Source organism: Pistacia vera, unplaced genomic scaffold, assembly GCF_008641045.1.
Source record: "Pistacia vera cultivar Batoury unplaced genomic scaffold, PisVer_v2 Contig862, whole genome shotgun sequence".
Taxonomy (NCBI): domain Eukaryota; kingdom Viridiplantae; phylum Streptophyta; class Magnoliopsida; order Sapindales; family Anacardiaceae; genus Pistacia; species Pistacia vera.
The window spans coordinates 310,022-328,911 of record NW_022196737.1 but is presented as its reverse complement, the minus strand read 5'-3'; the positions used below and the strand labels follow the sequence as shown (position 1 = coordinate 328,911).

The following is an 18,890-nucleotide window of genomic DNA, read 5'->3' as shown; positions in this document are numbered from 1 at the left end:
GACACTAGGGTTACCATCCATATGGAATCCTCTGGTGGGTCAGTCTAGTGAACTTGCCTACAGTAAGCACCTATGTGTTGCACAAGGTTGTCTTGAAACAACCTTGACAAGTGAGACCAGTCACTGCCTTTCGACAGGGTCGTTCAACAATATGATAGCCTTACCATATTATCTATGCCCTTACTTCAGAATAATACAAGGGCTACGGACGTTTCTAGAATGCCACCATATGTGCTCATAGGGTTCTCATTATCAAGATTTGAAACACTTGATACCCTCGTCACGGTTCTACCATTCTAAGGACATATATCAATACATACAATGATGATTTATGCGATATAGAATAAAATTCTTTTTATTGATCAATGAACATTATTACAAAGAGTCAATTCTACAATAATTGATTGGCTCTAGGGAATCTACTATAACAATCTCCCACTTACACTATAGCCAGTCATTCATATATTTAATACCAAATGATCTCAAGTGCCTTTCATGCTTCTACTGCGACAGAGGCTTTGTCAGTGGATCTACGGGATTGTTGTCAGTATGCACTTTACTGATCTGCACATCTTTCCTCTCAACTATCTCTCGGATGAGATGGGATCATTTGAGTATGTGTCTGGACTTCTAATGGGACCGTGGTTCCCTGGCTTGAGCTATTGCTCCATTGTTGTCACAATAGATGTCTATTGGATCAACAATCGTGGAAGCCATATTAAGTTCGGTGACGAACTTCTTAATCCAGACTGCTTTCTTGGTCGCATCTGATAATGCAATATACTCAGCCTCCATTGTAGGGTTCGCTACGGTGCTTTGCTTGGAGCTCTTCTGTAACGCCCCACTTGAGGTATGTAGTTAAATTTTTGTTGCATTGCTTGAATGTTTATTGATTTGTTCTCATTTGAGCTTGCATGTTGTTATTTTTGGTTGGTTGGCCCTTAGTTGAATTTTGTTAAAGTTATTTTGAGACAAAACTGTGAAGAAAATCCCTTAAACTTTCATTAGGGATAAAATGGTCTTTCACTCAAAATTAGTTGAAAAATTGGGGAGTGAAAAGAGATAGAATTTCATGGAGAATGTAATAAAAATGAGGGCATTATTGTATTGACTAAGGGACATAGATGGAATTCTAAGAAAGAGCAAGGGCAAAATGGGAATGATTGTATGTAAGTTGAGCATAAATTAAGTGTTGAAAGCCTCATTCTCACCATCTCCACCGCCATTCTCATTCCCTAATTTCTCTCAATCCTCCCACAATCTTCCAAGAATTTCTAAGGAGTTTGGGGTAGTTTTAGGAGAGATTTAATCTAAAGCATCCTAAGGTAAGGATTCTTTCTTTAGATGGAATTTGCTTATGATTTGTTAAAGTCTTATGTTGTTATTGTTTAAATTTGTAGATAGAAGACAAGATACAAAAGGGAAGGAGAAGTGCTAGAGAAGCCATTACCCATAAGGTAAGTAAATCCAACCCAAGTTAAGGTTCAGCAATCAAATGATAGAGCATGCTTATGTTTATGAGCTTGAGATTGTGTGAGATGATATTATTGATGAGTTGATGGCTTTTGATGAGAAGATTTGAGCCATGAGAAGTAAAATGAAGTTGTGGTAACCAAGTGAAGTTTGGTTACATTTAGAAAGAATTTAAGTAGAAATTTGAAGTGTTTTTCTTGGCCATGTTTAGATTTATTATGGAGGAGTTTGCCCATGAATGGTGGTTAAGAAAGAAGTAGAGATGTATCAAAAATAGAATTAAGTATGCATGCCTATGTTTGATGAAATGCCTAAGTGAAAAGCTAAGTGAAAACTGCCCTATCACAGCCGTGACCTTCTGAGTGATTTTCGGGTATCTTACAGATTGAACTAGGTTGAGACCAAAACAAAAAAGTTGTAGCCCGGTATCTAAGCTTTAAAACAAGACCAAAATTGTAGCAATCCAATAAGTATAACTCAAGTTATGCCTTCTTGAGTGTGACCTATGCAGAATGACTATCTTGATGGAACATTGCATTTGTGCATTTATGAGTGCATTAATGAGCATGAATCATCCATATGCATTAATTATGCATTAGAGAAAGAGTAGAAAAAAGTAGAGAACTTTGAGTGTGAGCTTTATTAAGAGAAAGAGAGAAAAAGAGAATAGAGTAGGTTGTGCGATGGGAAACCCGTGAGTAATGGTGGTAGAGTATTCCCGCATGTACGTCGCATTGAGAGAGCGGCAGAGTATGGAGAGAGAGAAGTGGTGTGCCTGTGGGAGTGCATGCGGATGAAGGATACCAGAGAGTACTGAGAGAGAGATTAATACTCACATGGCCAAGGGTTCCGAATCTATGCATAACCGAGTCCGATCGGCTAGAAGAGTGAAGCGACGGAGACCAGGGGCGAGTCCGGCCGTGCCCCGGTAAGATGGGGCCGGGACTACCTAAAGAGAGTTAGTAGAAAAGAGTTTAAGAAGAGAAACAGAGAGAGAGAGAAACAGAAAGAGAAAATGGGGAGAAGTATAAAGAGAGAGTAAATGAGAATATAAGAAAGACTAGAGAGAGAGAGTTACGGGGAAAGATGACTAGAGGTTTACTACTGAGTATTATTGTGCTCACCCTGTTGTCTTTCTATGTTTTTGCAGGATTTAGGTGAGGACATGGTCGGATGGACGTCGGCATGCGAGGAGGAATGGCACACTGTCTACATAGTTTTTGATAGTTTTTGTTATGATACTAATTTTGTATAAAGAATGTATATGTTTAATAAAAGAAAAAAAAAAATTGGGCCCAACTACTTATGTTATTATACATGTATTTATTATGTATTTTTATGAGTATTTGAGTAGTAAGTAGTATTACATCTTCCAGCTCATTGCACCCCCGTTGAGACAAAATACAAACCCGATTGCGATCGATAATCATCTTGTCCGTTTGGAAAAACTAGCATCATTGTATCCTCTTATAGTGAGCTCATCTTCCCCTCCATAAACCAAGAACATATCCTTAGTCTCTTCCAGTACTAAGAATGTCTTGACAGCCATCCAGTGGCCATTTGGATATGATTGATATCTACTGCAAGTGCTCAAAGCACTGAGACATCAATCCGAGTATATAGCATGGCTATATGATGGATCCAATTGATGACGCATATGGGATCCACCATCTATCTCTATCATCTTGTGTTCTAGGACACATTTCCTTAGAGAGATAAACACCATGTGACATCGGAAAAATCCCTTTGGATTTTCCATACTGAATCTTTTTAGTACTTGTCAATATATGCGCTCTGACTTGGCCAAGCAACCTACGATCTATCAGATAGATCTTTATTCCAAGGATGTAGGTGGCTTCCCCTAATTCCTTCATGGAAAGCACTTGGATAACCAAGTCTTTACCGACTGTAAGTTTGGTATATCATTCCCGACAGAAGTATGTCATCGACATACAACACTAGGAATGCCACTGCGCTCCCACTCACTTTCTTGTAAACACAGGACTCACTTCGTTCTTGATAAAACCGAATTCTTTTACAGCCTTATCAAAACGATATTCCAGCTCCTTGAAGCTTGCTTGAGGCCATATATGGATCTCTGCAACTTGCATACCTATCAGCTTGCCCATCAAGAATGAAACCATCGGGTTGTGTCATATACACATCCTCTCAAGGTTTCTGTTCAGGAAAGCTATTTTGACATCCATTTGCCAAATCTCTAGTCATGATATGTAGCAACCGCAAGCATATACCGGAGGATTTAATATGCAACCAGCGAAAAGGTTTCTTCATAGTCAATACCATGAATTTCTTTGAAACCTTGGCAACCATTCGTGCCTTATAAGTATGCACCTTGCCATCCATGTCAGTTTTCTTCTTGAAGACCCATTTACACCCTATGGGTTTACCCTTCAGGTGGTTCCACCAAAGACCACACTTGGTTCTGGTACTTGGAGTTCATCTCAGATTTCAGGCTTCAAGCCTTAATGGAATCTGGATCTGATATAGCGTCTTTGTAGGTTCTAGGTTCATCGTCTTGGTAGATTAGTACATTACCATGTTGAGTCAGGAGATAACCTATCTCTCAGGCCCAGGCGTACTCTCCTAGATTACGTAGCTCTTATGTTACTTGAGGTGGATCACTTTGATCCCCAAGTTATGGAGTAACCTCCTCATAATGTTCAACCCCCTCTATGGCACATCATCCCATCTTTTGTCTAGTATATTTGTGGTCTAAACTTTATCGGTTCTACTCTTTCCCACTTGTACTTCTTAGAAAAAATTTCTTATCTAAGAAGACACCAGAACGAGCAACAAAAATTTTGTGCTCTTTGGGTGGTAGAAATAGTATCCTTTGGTCTCCTTGGATACCCTACAAATATACATTACAGGATTTGGGCCCAGCTTATTCGAAGTCAATTTCTTAGCATAAGCATCGCAACCCAAATCCTTAGATAAGACAAGTTGGGCTTCGCCCACTCCATAGTTCATATGAAGTCTTATCTACAGACTTTGACGGAAGGTTCAAAACATGAGTCACAGTCTCTAGGGCATAACCCAAGAATGATGCAGGTATATCATTTAAACTCATCATGGACCTAACCATGTCAAGTAAGGTCCTATTCCTCCTTTCAGACACTCCATTTGTTGGGGTGTATACGGAGAGATGAGTTGTGATACTATCCCACATTCCTTCAGGTATTTAGAAAACCCTAAGCTTAAGTATTCACCTCCTATATCCAATCAAGAGCTTTAATACTTTTGCTCAACATATTCTGTACTTCATTCCTGAATTTTTGAACTTATCAAAGGCTTCAATTTATGTTCATAAGGTAGACATAACCATATCTACTGAAATCATCAATAAATGATGAAATATGAATATCCACATTTGGCTTCAACTGTTAGTGGACCACATATATCATATGGATGATGCCTAACAGTTCAGTAGCCCTTTCACCTTGTCCCGTGAAAGGAGACTTGGTCATCTTGCCTACAGGCATGACTCACATACCTCAAATGACTGAAAGTCAATAGGGTCCAAAACTCTATCCCTTTGAAGTTTTGCAATGGGGTCTTATTAACATGACCCAATCAAAGATTGTCTGGTTTTGATCGCTAGTGTTAGCTTCTTGGTTTCAACATTGAGAATATCTTTACTATTTAAATCAAGAACTATAAACCATATATAACTTGCAATTCCAAACAGAATACCATTAAACTAAAGGAAATAATCCATTAGATATCTCAAAATGATACCTATATTATCCAAAGCGGATATTGAAATAATATTTCTAGAAATAGAAGGTACGTAATAACAGTTATGTAGTTCCAACAACAAGCCTGTAGGCAAAGATAAATAGTTAGTCCCTACAACCAATGCAGCCATATCTACTCACTTTCCAATCGTAGGTCCACCTCTCCCTTGGCGAGCACTCTACTCTGCCTTAGTCCTTGCACATTAGTACAAACATGAGTACCTATCATGTGTCAATGACCCAAGATGTTATGGGAGAGAAGTTAATCTCAATCATAAATATCCTGAAGTCATGCATCTGACTTCTTCTTGCTGCGAAGGAAGCCTTGCGATGTTTCCTCTAGTGGCTAGGCTTGAATAATAGAAGCAAACTACTTTGCCCTTCCTTATGCCACTCCAGGCCCAAGAGCACCCGTCCTTTGGGCTTGGGTTTGGGTTTGGCCTGGCCTTACCCTTGCCATTACCCTTTCCTTTACGAGCAGCAACCCAGTAAAACAAGCTTTGACTTCTTCAAGTCCTGCTCTATAGTCCTCAGCATGTTCAAAAGCTCTAATAGGGTTTTCACCATCGTGTTCATATTGAAGTTCATTATGAACGGTGCATAAGACTCAGGCAAGGATTGCAAAATCAAATCCATTTGTAATTCTGCATCCAACTCAAATCCCAAAGTCTCAAGCCTCTCTATGTGCTCTATCATCTTGAGCACATGAGGACCAACTTGGGCTCCCTTAGTCAGACGACTTCCAAACAGTGCTTTTGATACCTTGTACCTCTTATGTCGAGCATTCCCTTCGAAAAGCTCCTTAAGGTGTAGAATAATGGCAACAACGTCCATATTTTCATGCTACTTTTACAGCACTGGTGTCATCGATGCTAACATCAAGCATTGAACGCCATCAACATCATCAAGGAACTTTTGATAAGTGTCCTTTACTTCTTGAGTGGCATCAGGATTAGGCTCAACCATGTATGGCTTTTCAAGGATATACAATTTCTTTTCCGACTTGAGTATGATCCGAAGATTACGATACCAGTCTGAGAAATTGGATCCATCCAACCTATTTTCTTTCTCGATTATCAGTCGTAGGTTCATAATGCTCATTTTGGTGAATCTACAATTGCAGAAAAGATAAAGTCATTATAAAGTTCATTATTATTTAATATGGTCTTTTATTAAACGACGCTCCCACTATTTTCCTCAAGTCAATAGCCCTCACTATTAACTCGAAAAGCCCGTTGGCTTTCCTAGTGGACTGAGATCCCATTTGGCCCACTTCAAACCTTCGCTTTGGCGAACAAGCCAAAATGGGTTGATTAGGTAGGCCAACAAACTTAATCGACACCAGTTGATAGCTCCTACTATCAACCTCAAATGTGAAGAAGCCAACAAGCCAATCACACAATTCAATGGCCCCAACCATCATCCTCAAGTGTGATTCTCAGTATTAGTAGAGTGGACACTACATGCCACCACGTACACACAATATGTGTACTTCTCTACTATGCCTATGACACATTTATCAACCTTCGCTTTGGCGAACAAGCAAAATAGTCATTTTAAGTCGACCCATCACCATTAAGGAAAACTCCAATGAATTTTAAGCTCCCACTGGTAGAAGTGTACCCTTCGCTTTGCTGAACAAGGTTCCGACGAATAGTGGTTTGATTAAAACCATGGTGATGGAAGGCATACATGACTTAATATACTTTAATTGAGGGTTTATTATTTAATGTCTCACCAGATTATTATCTTTATTAGAATGACATTGTTTGGCATGTTATTGAACATTCAACCTTAGCATGCATTCTAAACAAAATATTAAAACATGCCGGTACATGGCCCAACTAAAACTGATTTCCTCGAGCCTAGAGGAATCGATAGGTCACCTACGGGTTATGTAATAAAATCTTTAGTCTTCAAGTATGATTGTCTCTTCCTTGATCCGTCTTCAAGTACATTACAAAAACATCATTCTAAATTTATAGTGAGAATAATTATACAAAATTTTTTACATCAATAAATTTAGAAACCTCGATTAACATTTGAGGGGAATGAGATGAGAAAAGAATGCACATCGAGAAGGGGAAAAAGGCAGGACATGCAGGCCTTATTTAATAAATTACAACCATACATACCCCAAAAAATTTTAAAACATTAACCATAGGTCTAAGGCTCATGTACCGGGCACCATGCAATATACAAAGAAGTACATGGCATACATTTAAAAAACAATCAATTTTGAATTGGATGGGTGAATTATTAATTACCCTCTGACAATCTATAGATCTACATTTGGTCCAAAAGTTTTGAAACTTTTCATTTTGGCCCCTACACACTCGAAAGTGCACTCCCTGCAGCGATGGATTAGATTGCTGCAGCGTGCCCTGATTTTAGTCGCATACATTCACCACGTGCGATCGCTGCGACGATGGATTATATCGCCATGGCGAGTGCTGATTTTCGTTAGTGCGCACCTTAGAAGACGATCGTCGCGACGATGGGTTATATCGCCGCGACGAGCGCTGATTTTGTAATCACTGAGTACTGCGAACAACACACACCGCGGCGATGGATTATATCGTCATGGCAAGCGTACACTAATCTGTAGCATCATATCAGTTCAACCAGCCAACAAAAATACGCCAAACGGATTTTGCAATCAATCTTAGCAACTGATTTCAACAAAAATCCATAACCCTATATATTCCGAAATTGCAGATCATCAACAAATTAAATTAATCAATCAAAAAATTTCTTAAAACAGCTTTCATGGCAGATTTTGTGCAAATTCATCAAGGCAACATGTTATCAATTAAATACATGTAATCAACCAATCACAAAAAATTGTAAAATCTAGTACCCTAGGCTCTAATACCACTGTTAGGAAATGATCATACATCACAGGGGAAAAAAATTATTTACATCATAGATTGTTCCTTAGAACCAAGATCAGGGCACAAATTTATAGTTTATACATTATTTAAGAATCTGTAGAAAAAAATCATTTTAGAGTTTAAGAAATCATACGCACATTTAGAGGCTCCTCCAACTTATCTCTGAACGGGTTTCGCTACCGACCCAAGAGTAGGATCGAACCAATGTAGTCCACATGAAGATAACCCCAAGGAACTAAAGAGGGATTTGTTAGATCCTCTCTAGCCTTAAGAACCAAGAAGAAATCAAAAGATATTTGATTCAAGCAAAAGAGGCAAACTGGCGTGGGAGAGAAGGGGCTGGAATTTTTAGTCTAAAATGATTGAATGAAAAACTTATTTTAATTCACAAAGTGTTGCACTTATATAGTGCAAACTTTACCCTATTCCATCATGGAATAGGCTTGGGCACCAACCCAAACACCCCTTGTATCCAAACAGCCCCATTTAGAAATTTCAATTTTAATTATCATTATCTCAATTAAATTCATATATATATATATATATATATAATATTAACATTTAACAATAATGATAATTTATTTAAATATATGCGAACACATATTTAAACGTAATCTCACTTAGATAATTTTAATATCAAATTAAATAAAGGCTACGACCTCAGCAAATTTAATTGCATAGTGAGATTACCAAAATACCCTTTTGCCTAAAAAGACGAAAACGTCCTTCTTATAAACTGGTTCTTAAATTATCTTCTATGTCTGTGACCCGTAGGGTCCTTATCATACCGGTAGTGTGTAGTATCATGATTAACACTAATTAATTGTCTCACTACACACAGACCAATATTGGCCCCTAGCAAGGCATCATGGCCACCCGATAGATTCGAATTCAACAAAGCAGCTATCTGTCAACGATATGGTTACTGTACAATCCAATCCTTCCATCATCCGTTATCTCAACGAGACCGAGGCATAGAAATAGTATCAACCTCAGTTACTCTCGATATGTATGTATTTAGTTACTAGACCAATGATCAGAATTATAAACTGGATAGAGCAACAATTCAATCCAACTGTGGCCACAGCTTTAGTGTCATTGCCATTTATTGAATTGCGCCGTGAGATAACTTCCCCTGTACGCGGGAGTGATGAATCCTCTGTCAATCCACCATAGTCTTGATACACTCTTTGATGCAGCCAATCACTACCATATTGATAGCTCTGAATAGAACTGCGTTGGGCTAGTGTCAAACTGCACCAATCGGTGCACAAGGCACTCCGGTGATCTCAAGTCTAAGGATCACATGCACCACCATTCGTTAGAGGATTTGTCCATAGACACTGGGGTTACCATCCATATGGAATCCTCTGGTGGGTCAGTCTAGTGAACTTGCCTACAGCCAGCACCCATGTGTTGCACCAGTTTGTCACCGAACAACCTTGACAAGTGAGATCAATCACTGCCTTTCGACAGGGTCGTTCAACACTATGATAGCCTTACTATATTATTTGTGCCCTTACTTCAGAATAATACTGGGGCTACAGACGTTTCTAGAATGGCCACCATATGTGCTCATAGGGTTCTCACTATCAAGATTTGAAACACTTGATACCCTCGTCACGGTTCTACCATTCTAAGGACATATATCAATACATACAATGATGATTCACACGATATAGAATAAAATGTCTTTTGTTGATCAATGAACATTATTACAAAGAGTCAATTCCATAATAATTGATTGGCTCTAGGACATCTCCTCTAATAGTTACCTTTATTGATGATTACTCACGCTGCACTTGGTTATACCTAATGAAAACTTGTTCCGAGTTATTTTCCATCTTTGAATCTTTTTGTGCAGAAATTAAGACTCAATTTTATTCTGTTATTTGAGTATTACGTAGTGATAATGCTCGCGAGTATTTCTCTGATCCTTTTACTAAATTCATCTCTTCTTAGGGAATCCTTCATCAGTCCTCTGGTGCTTATACCCCACAACAAAATAGAGTTGCTGAGCATAAAAACATACATCTCATTGAAACTGCCTGTACCCTGCTTTAACATAATAAAGTCCCTTTCCCTTTTTAGGCGCATGTTGTTTTGACCGCTTGTTTCTTAATAAATCACATGCCCTCTTCTGTCCTAAAAGACAGGGTACCTCATTCCATTTTATTTCCTTATCAATCGTTATATTCTATCCCTCCTCGTGTCTTTGGGTGCACATGCTTTGTCCATGTTTTCCCTCTTGATCAAGACAAACTGGCAGCCAAATCTACTAAGTGTATTTTCTTAGGGTATTCACGTCTTCAGAAAGGATATAAGTGTTATTCTCCATCAACACATCGATATTTTCTCTCTGCTGATGTTACATTTTTTGAGTCGTCTCCATTCTTTTCTCCTTCTACCTTAGATTGTGAGTCAATAACCATGGTCCTTCCCATACTATACATTATCAATCTTCCTAAGTCTATCATAGCCCCACAGTCTTCTACTACCGAGTCTCCCATTACAAACCATAGTCTTGTTCCATTTACAGGTACTACTCTTGATCCGGCTAGTGTCCCTAAGGCTCCTGTCGATGGCAATCCTGCTTCTGATTCCTCTAATGCCACAGTCTTCTCTCCTGATGATCAGTTTCCCATTGCCATTCATAAAGGTATGCGGTCTACTCGCAACCCTCATCCGATCTATAATTTTTTAAGTTATCATCATTTATCTTCATCATATTATGCATTTATGTCCACACTTTCTTCTGTTTTTGTCTCTTCAAATGTTCATGAGGCACTCTCTGATCTCGGATGGCGTCAAGCAATAGTTGATAAGATGACTGATGTGCATCATAATCACACATGGGAGTTAGTTCCATTACCTCCAGGACATTCGACTATTGGGTGTCGTTGGTTTATACAATCAAAGTTGGTTCTGATGGTCAGGTTGATCGCTTAAAGGCCCGATTAGTTGCTAAGGCCTACACTCAGATATATGGGATGGATTATTTTGATACTTTTTCCCCGGTTGCTAATATGTCTTTTGTCCACTTATTTTTAGCAATGGTTGCTATTCAACATTGACCTCTGCATCAATTAGATATTAAGAATGTATTTCTTCATGGTGAACTTCAGGAATATATTTATATGGAGCAACCTCCTAGCTTAGGGGGAGTCTGCCTTGGTATGCAAACTTTGTTGTTCTTTGTATGGTTTGAAACAGTCTCCTCGTGCCTGGTTTGGATGTTCAATACTGTTATCCAAGAGTTTGATATGATTCGATACGAGTATGATCATTCTGTCTTTTATAGACATACATCACCAAGGAAATGTATCTATCTGGTTGTCTATTTTGATGATATTGTCATTACAGGAAGTGATCAAGATGGTATTGAACAATTGAAGAAGCATTTATTCAGACACTTTCAGACCAAAGATTTAGGACTTCTTAAATACTTCCTTGGTATAGAAGTTTCTCAATCTAAATCTGGTACGGTTATCTCTCAGAGAAAGTATGCACTAGATATTCTTGAAGAGACATGAATGTTAGATTGCATACCAATAGACTCTCCTATGGATGCTAATTTAAAACTCTCACCTAGACAGGGGGAGCCGCTGGCTAATCCTGGAAGATGTCGAAGACTAGTTGGTAAACTTAATTATCTCACTATCACACAACCTGATATTTCCTTTTCTGTTAGTGTTGTAAGTCAATTCCTACAATTTCCATGTGATAGTCATTGGGATGCAGTTGTTCAGATTTTGAGGTATATAAAGGATGCACCAGGCAAAGGCTTGTTATATGAGAACAGGGGTAATTCACATATTGTTTGATATTCTAATGCTGATTGGGCAGGGTCTCCATCTAATAGACGTTCTACTTTGGGTTTTTGTGTTCATATTGGAGGAAACTCAATGTCTTGGAAAAGTAAGAAGAAAGCTGTTGTTGCCCGATCAAGCGCAGAAGCTGAATATTGTACAATAGCCTTAGCTACTTGTGAGCTTATTTGGTTAAAGCAACTGAATAAAGAGCTGAAATTTGTAAAAGTGTCACAAATGAAGTTACTCTGTGATAATCAAGCTGCTCTTCATATTGTCTCTAATCCAATATTTCATGAGAGGACTAAGCACATATAAATTGATTGTCATTTTATTCGGGAAAAAGTTCTATCTGGATGTATTACCACTATTCATGTCAATTCCAACGACCAGTTAGTAGACATCCTCACTAAATCTCTTAGGGGTCCACGCATTGATTTTATCTGTAGCAAGCTTGGTGCATATGACTTATATACTCCAACTTGATGGGGAGTGTTGAAGTGTATGATTCTATATTAGGATATTAGGATTGTAATCAATATATATTAAGAATAAAATTTGTAAAATAGGAAGTTAGATTATTCATTTCTTAGATTAGATTATTTGTTTCGTAGATTAATTCTTTATTTTCCTACATATTGACGTATTATTTTTTATCAATATACAAGTAATAAAACACAATATTAGTTCTCTCTGATTTTCACAATGCCACAAACTTGTTCCCAAGAAAAAAATATCCGACAGCTAATATGTATTTCCCAAAAGTTTGTGAAATTAGAACTGCATTGTCTAGCTGGTTTAGATCTGAGAATGATTTGATAAGGAATATGGCAACAAAAATGAATGAAAAATTTAGCAAGTATATTGGAATCTGATTCACAATGTCTTGGGGGTAGCGAGTGTTTTAGACCCTAGGTACAAAATGAAATCGTTAGATTATATTTTTCTTCTGATCTATGGAGTTGATGGTAAAGATCATATTATGAGAATTCAAAGATTTTGTGCAGATTTATTTAGTCAATACCAATCTAAGCAAGGAATTAGTAAACCTGCTTCTTCCAATGCATCTTCTTTTCTGACTGATATTCCTTATGGTGAGGAGGAGGGGTCCGTTAGTAACTTTGATATGTATATTGAACAAGAATCAAATGTTACTAAAAGAAAGTCAGAACTGGAATGTTACTTAGAGGAGAAACTTTTGCCTAAGACTTCTAACTTTGACATATTGGTTTAGTGGAAGGCAAATAGGCCTAAATATCCAATCCTCCAAAATGTTGCTCAAGATATCCTTGCTATTCCTATTTCCACATTCACTTCTTGAATCTATATTTAGCACAGATGGAAAGGTAGTAAACCCACATCGCAATAGACTTCATTCTAATACATTAAAGGTATTAATGTGTGCTCAGAATTGGTTATGGACGGATATAAAAGGTGATTATATCAAAATTTTATTTCTTTAACATATTAGAATGTTTTTAATGTATATTTTGTATTCTTATTAGGTCAACAATCATACTCCACATTTTCTTGAGGAAGAACAGAAATTATGATGATAAAAAATAAGTATGTAATTGGTTAAATATTAATTTGGTCTTTGATGTGTTGTATGTTTTTTTATGTATTTTATAATCGTAGAGAGTTGGACTTATCCAATTAGAGCTTGCAAAACTTAAAAAGACAACAGCTTAGATATTTTATAATTGCATGCTTCTTATGTATTGCTTCTTATGTAGTCTCAATTTGATTGTTGCTCTCCTGGTTATGTTATACTTTGAAAATTACATAAATGAATGAATGCACTTCTAAGTGGAAATTATATAAAAAGAAATAAGGGTGGAATGTTATCCATATATTTAGTGTGTATTTAAAAATAAATTAATATTTACAAATTGTTTATAAATTAAAAACATAAAACAGAAATAAAATTATAATTATTAAAATTTAAATTTAAATTTAAAAACTGTTTCTTAAATTAAATTTATAAAAATGGGTTGGGAGTGGGCCAGGACTCGGGCTTGAGCTTTACCCATCATGCCTATATCAGGCCCGGACTGAGCACGGGCCTGTGCCATGTGGGTCGAGCCAGGCCTGGGCAAATAGCCCCCCGGACTGGCCCATTGCAATCTCTATTGTCAGTCATTTTTTTTTTTTCAGTTTTGTATCTCCCCAGACCCAGTCACCCAAAAACACTGCTCAATCATCACTACAACTCCGCCCATCACCAGCCCCTTACCATTAAGACCCCACCAACCCACGCAAAACATCTCCACACCAAATTAATTCTCATTCCAAAAATCACACCACAAAATCATTCCAAATCCTCATTAACAGCACTAATAAAGGAGAGAGAAAGAGATAAGTTAAAAAAAAAAAAAAATTAGAGAGAGAGGGTGGTTACCTCGGTTAATTTTGCTTAGGAATTGGTGGAGGTAAACAAAAGCGGTAATCGGTGGGGAGAAAAGAAAAGTGGCAATGGGTATGGAAAGGGGAATGGAAGGGGGGTAGTAGAGACAAGGGCCTTGTGTTAGCACTTAGCACTAGATCTGAGAAAAAATGGTGGGAGCAGCAAGTGAGGAAGAAGAAGATAGTGAAGGAGAAGAAGGATGGGGAGAAAAGGGGAAAAATGCTTATTGAAGAGCCGAAGCTGAAAAAAATAGATCGAACTTCGAAGAATGAAGAAAAAGAACGCACGAAAAATGGCAGAACATGACCAGATGAATGGAGGAAAGAGACTGAAGAGTTCAATTAGTGAATTAGGTTTGATTTGGAATGACTGAATTAGGGGTTTTATTTGGACCGGTTGTTGGTCCAGGCCAGTTGGACCGACGGCCTAATACTGTTTTTGCGGTCCAAGCGGTTCAAAGGCTAATAACAGTATTAAATAAGGCCGAACGACTTACGCATACCCAAGGTTTATCGAAACGATAAGTTGGTATCCAAAAGGTTTTGAAACGACAAATAGGTATCTTTCGTCATGTTCTGTTAATGATTTTCGTTTGATAATAGTGAAAAGACTAAAATGCCCTTAAAAGTTTAATATTTTCGTTTTTTATAAATTCAAAAATTTCTAAAAAACCTCCTAGGTTTGCTAATTTGACTAAATACCTCAATATATAAAAATTTAATAAAATAACAAAAACACCCCTGCCATCCGCAGTACCAGATTCCGGCCACCACCGCCGGAATCTGGTAGGAAAATTGTGTTACGACACAGACCCATCGGATCTGTGTCGTAACGCGTAAATCTGGAATTTTCCGGCAAGATCCGTGGCTGATCTGGCCGTCGAGGCCGAAACTTGTCGGAAAATTGTGTTACGACATAGACCCTTCGAATCTATGTCGTAACACGTCGATCTGGTATTTTCCTGCCAGATCTGGCCGTCGAGGCTGAAAAAGGCCAGATCAATGCGTTACGACACAAATCCGACGGGTCTGTGTCGTAACACAATTTTCCGGCCAAATTCCGACTGTGATGGCCAGAATCTGGCACTGCAGGTGGCGGGGTGTTTTTGTTATTTTATAAAATTTTATATATTGGGGTATTTAGTCAAATTAGCAAACCTAGGGGGTTTTTTAGAAATTTTTAAATTTATAAAAAACTAAAATATTAAACTTTCAAGGGCATTTTAGTCTTTTCACTATTATCAAACAAAAATTACTAACAGAACATGACGGAAGGTACCTATTTATCGTTTCAAAACCTTTTAGGTATCAACTTGTCGTTTCGATAAATCTTGGGTATGTGTAAGTTGTTCCCCCTTTAAATAATACATTAAACTGGTGGATTGTTCGAAACCTTGTCTAGCCTATCCATCCGGTTCAGTTTCAGAACATTTTAACACTATTTGACCCTTAATTTACTACAAATAGTTACTTTATTTTGTGATGGTTGAGATTTCGTCTAAATATTTTAAAGAGAAATTATAGAAAATGACCCAAACTAAAACTGAATTTTAGTGTATCATTAAATAGACATAACTTAAAATTAAAGATGGAAAATAAAAAAAAATATAACAAGTAAGAACTAAGAACATGAATTTATGAAGAATAGCTTTAGAAAACTACGGGTGAATATAATTCTATTATAAACAATAACATTATATTTTGTAGTATTAAATAATTACAACTATTTAACAAGTGATAGTGAAATGTAAAAATATTCATTTTTAAAATACTATAATATAATTTTTTGAGTGATTTTTCACATTTTATTTGTTTTGTTTAATTTTTTTCAGGTCTACCAAACCAAGCCAAACCAATCCAAAGCGAGAGGGGCTACAAGCTCCTCCACTGAGGATTTCAAGATCCGCCATTTTTACTCTCTCCGTAACGCATCATATTTTAACTATTTTCCTCTAAATTTTCTGTTTGTATTTCTCAACATTAATGCGTGATGGGTTCCTTCTTATTACCCTTTTCCTTCTACTGTTTTGGTTAAGTATGAGAATTTTTGGATCTGGGTATTAATCTTTTTGTGAGTTTTAGTTGATCTTATATCAGTATCTGTGTACTTACAGAATTGCCAGTTGCTTTTTTGTTTTTTTTTTTTTTCTCTTTTTAGGGTTTTTAGATTATGGAATTATGCATCTGGGTTGATTTATAAATTTGGTTAGAGTTTGTTTAGGTTGATTTTAGTTTCCTCTTTAAGATTTTAGAGATTATAGTTATGCTAATCACTTCAGTGGGTAATTGAAATATATAGTGTTATTGGGTAATTTATGAGCTTTGTGGGTTGTGGATTGTTGAAGATAGAGTTTTGTAATGTCATGGATTTGTTAGTTGTGTAAATTTGATGTTTTTTGTTTTTGGTGGAGAGCAGAGTTGGAGTGGATAGGTGGTGGTGTTGATTTTAGCAATTTCTTAAGTATTCTTAAGAATTTGTTTTGTTTGAAGTGTTATCGCAATGCCTTCTACCGATCATCAGGGTTCTTCGTTGCCCTTTCATTCATTTGGTCGTTCATTTTGGAGTGGCAGGCGTGAACAGGTTCATTCAATAGAAGGGAATAATGAGCCTAATGCCCATGATTTGGGGCTCGAATCCTTCTACAAACAGGTTACAGACCGTTTTCATGAACTTTCAGTTGTTGGTGCTGATGAAATGCTTTCTATTGAATGGATGAAAAAGCTATTAGATGCATTTGTTTGCTGCCAGGAGGAATTCAGGGCTATTTTGTTGAAAAACAAAGCTTTGTTGTCGAAAGCGCCTTTGGATCGAGTAGTTGCTGACTTCTTTGAAAGGAGTTTGAAGGCACTTGACATATTTAATGCAACTCGTGATGGGATTGAGAAGATCCGTTTGTGGCAAAAGCATTTAGAGATTGTACTGTGTGCCCTTGGTTCTAGTCAGAGGGTGATTGGTGGAGGCCAGATTCGCAGAGCTAGAAAAGCTCTGATGGATTTGGCACTTGCAATGCTAGATGAAAAGGATTCAGGGTCAGTTTTTTCGCACAGAAACCGGTCGTTTGGGCGTCATAATACCAGTAAGGATAATCATCATCGCCCACCTGGCCACTCTCGTTCTCTCTCATGGAGTGTTTCACGATCTTGGTCTGCTGCTAAGCAACTCCAATCAATTGCTAACAATTTGTTGCCACCTCGAGCAAATGATATTGCAGCTACAAATGGGCTTATTGTCCCCTTTTTTGCAATGAGTTCTATACTCATGTTTGTATTGTGGACTTTGGTTTCTGCAATCCCTTGTCAGGATAGAGGCATGAATGTTAATTTTTCAATCCCACGGCAATTCTCATGGGGTGCTCCGCTTCTCGTACTTCATGAGCGTATAATGGAGGAATCAAAGAAGCGAGAGCGAAGGAATTCTAATGGGTTGTTAAAGGAAATCCATCAGATTGACCAATATGCTCGTCAAATTACAGATTTGGTGGATTCGCCTCAGTTTCCACTTCCAGAGGAGCAGAAAATTGAGGTTGAACAGGGGATTACGGAGTTAGCATCGGTTTTTGAAGCTATTAAGAGTGGATTGGATCCGCTGGAACGCCAATTGAGGGAAGTATTCCGTAAGATCATGAATATGCGATCAGAGGGTCTTGATCTCCTAGGGAGGGGAAGTGAGTAAATTTGAGATGGTAATCTGCTAGTGAGCATCAAATGTACAAATTCGCGAAAATGTTATTATAGACTATGCAAGCCATTTGCGAGGAGGAAGAATGACTTCAGATGGTGTGCAACAATAAACTTGAGTAGGTAGCTTTCTTGTATTTATTTATGTATTTTCTGTAAAGAACATAGTATCTATATTCTTCTTTCTATTGTAAGGTGCTGATTACTGGTTTGGTTTGATATCATTTTGTATCTGATAATTGCCGTTCTTTTGAGTGTAGTTTTAGACCAGTTGTGATAATATACTACTAATTCTTGGTTGGATTTTAGAGTATTAATCCTCAAATTTGGACTTTTGCTTTATTTTGAATAAGCAGAAACAATATAGAATCTTGTACCTCACCATACATTAAGTTGTTTGTGATTTGAATTTAGCGGCTGGTAATGTATAGTTTGAAAATTAGAAGTTGTCACTTGTCAGCAGGCTATTCTTTTTTCTTGAATTGCATCTTCTACAATGTGTACATGTTACTTGCTGCCTTTTTATATGGTACCTCCTTTCAAAAGCAATCGAGGGTTAGAATTTTGCAAATTTTGAAGCTCGGAGTAATAAAAATAAAATAAGACTTGGTGGTGTAAATGGGTAAGATTATGAAAGTGGCTTTCTTCTGTTGAATCAGCTCTCTTATTTACATATGCAATTCATTCCATCCCTTCATTGTATTGTACAAAGATTGATTTTAGAAAATTTCCCAACTTTTCCCTTAACTAACCAACTATGGTGGGAACTTCTCTTTTTGGTTTTTAATGCATTGATGAACATAGCGGTACGAAGATGAGGCATATCAAAACAAACCAAAATAATAGAAACCGACCCTCAGAATAACATTCTA

The 18,890-nt window shown here is 37.4% G+C and overlaps 1 protein-coding gene across 1 annotated transcript; it reads left to right on the top strand.

Moving 5' to 3' along the window:
- The first annotated feature begins 16,483 nt into the window (after positions 1-16,483).
- LOC116118897 lies at positions 16,484-18,257 on the top strand. The gene is made up of 2 exons (XM_031404850.1): positions 16,484-16,990; positions 17,090-18,257. The coding sequence occupies exons 1-2, from the start codon at positions 16,841-16,843 to the stop codon at positions 18,011-18,013; spliced, it is 1,074 nt and encodes a 357-aa protein (XP_031260710.1). The 5' UTR covers positions 16,484-16,840; the 3' UTR covers positions 18,014-18,257.
- Positions 18,258-18,890: the final 633 nt, after the last annotated feature.

Excerpts from the sequence above, each read along its gene's own strand:
- LOC116118897 (XM_031404850.1), top strand. The coding sequence starts at position 16,841 with ATGCCTTCTACCGATCATCAGGGTTCTTCGTTGCCCTTTCATTCATTT. Across the intron at positions 16,991-17,089 it reads TCGAATCCTTCTACAAACAG|GAGGAATTCAGGGCTATTTT; the intron begins GTTACAGACCGT and ends GTTTGCTGCCAG.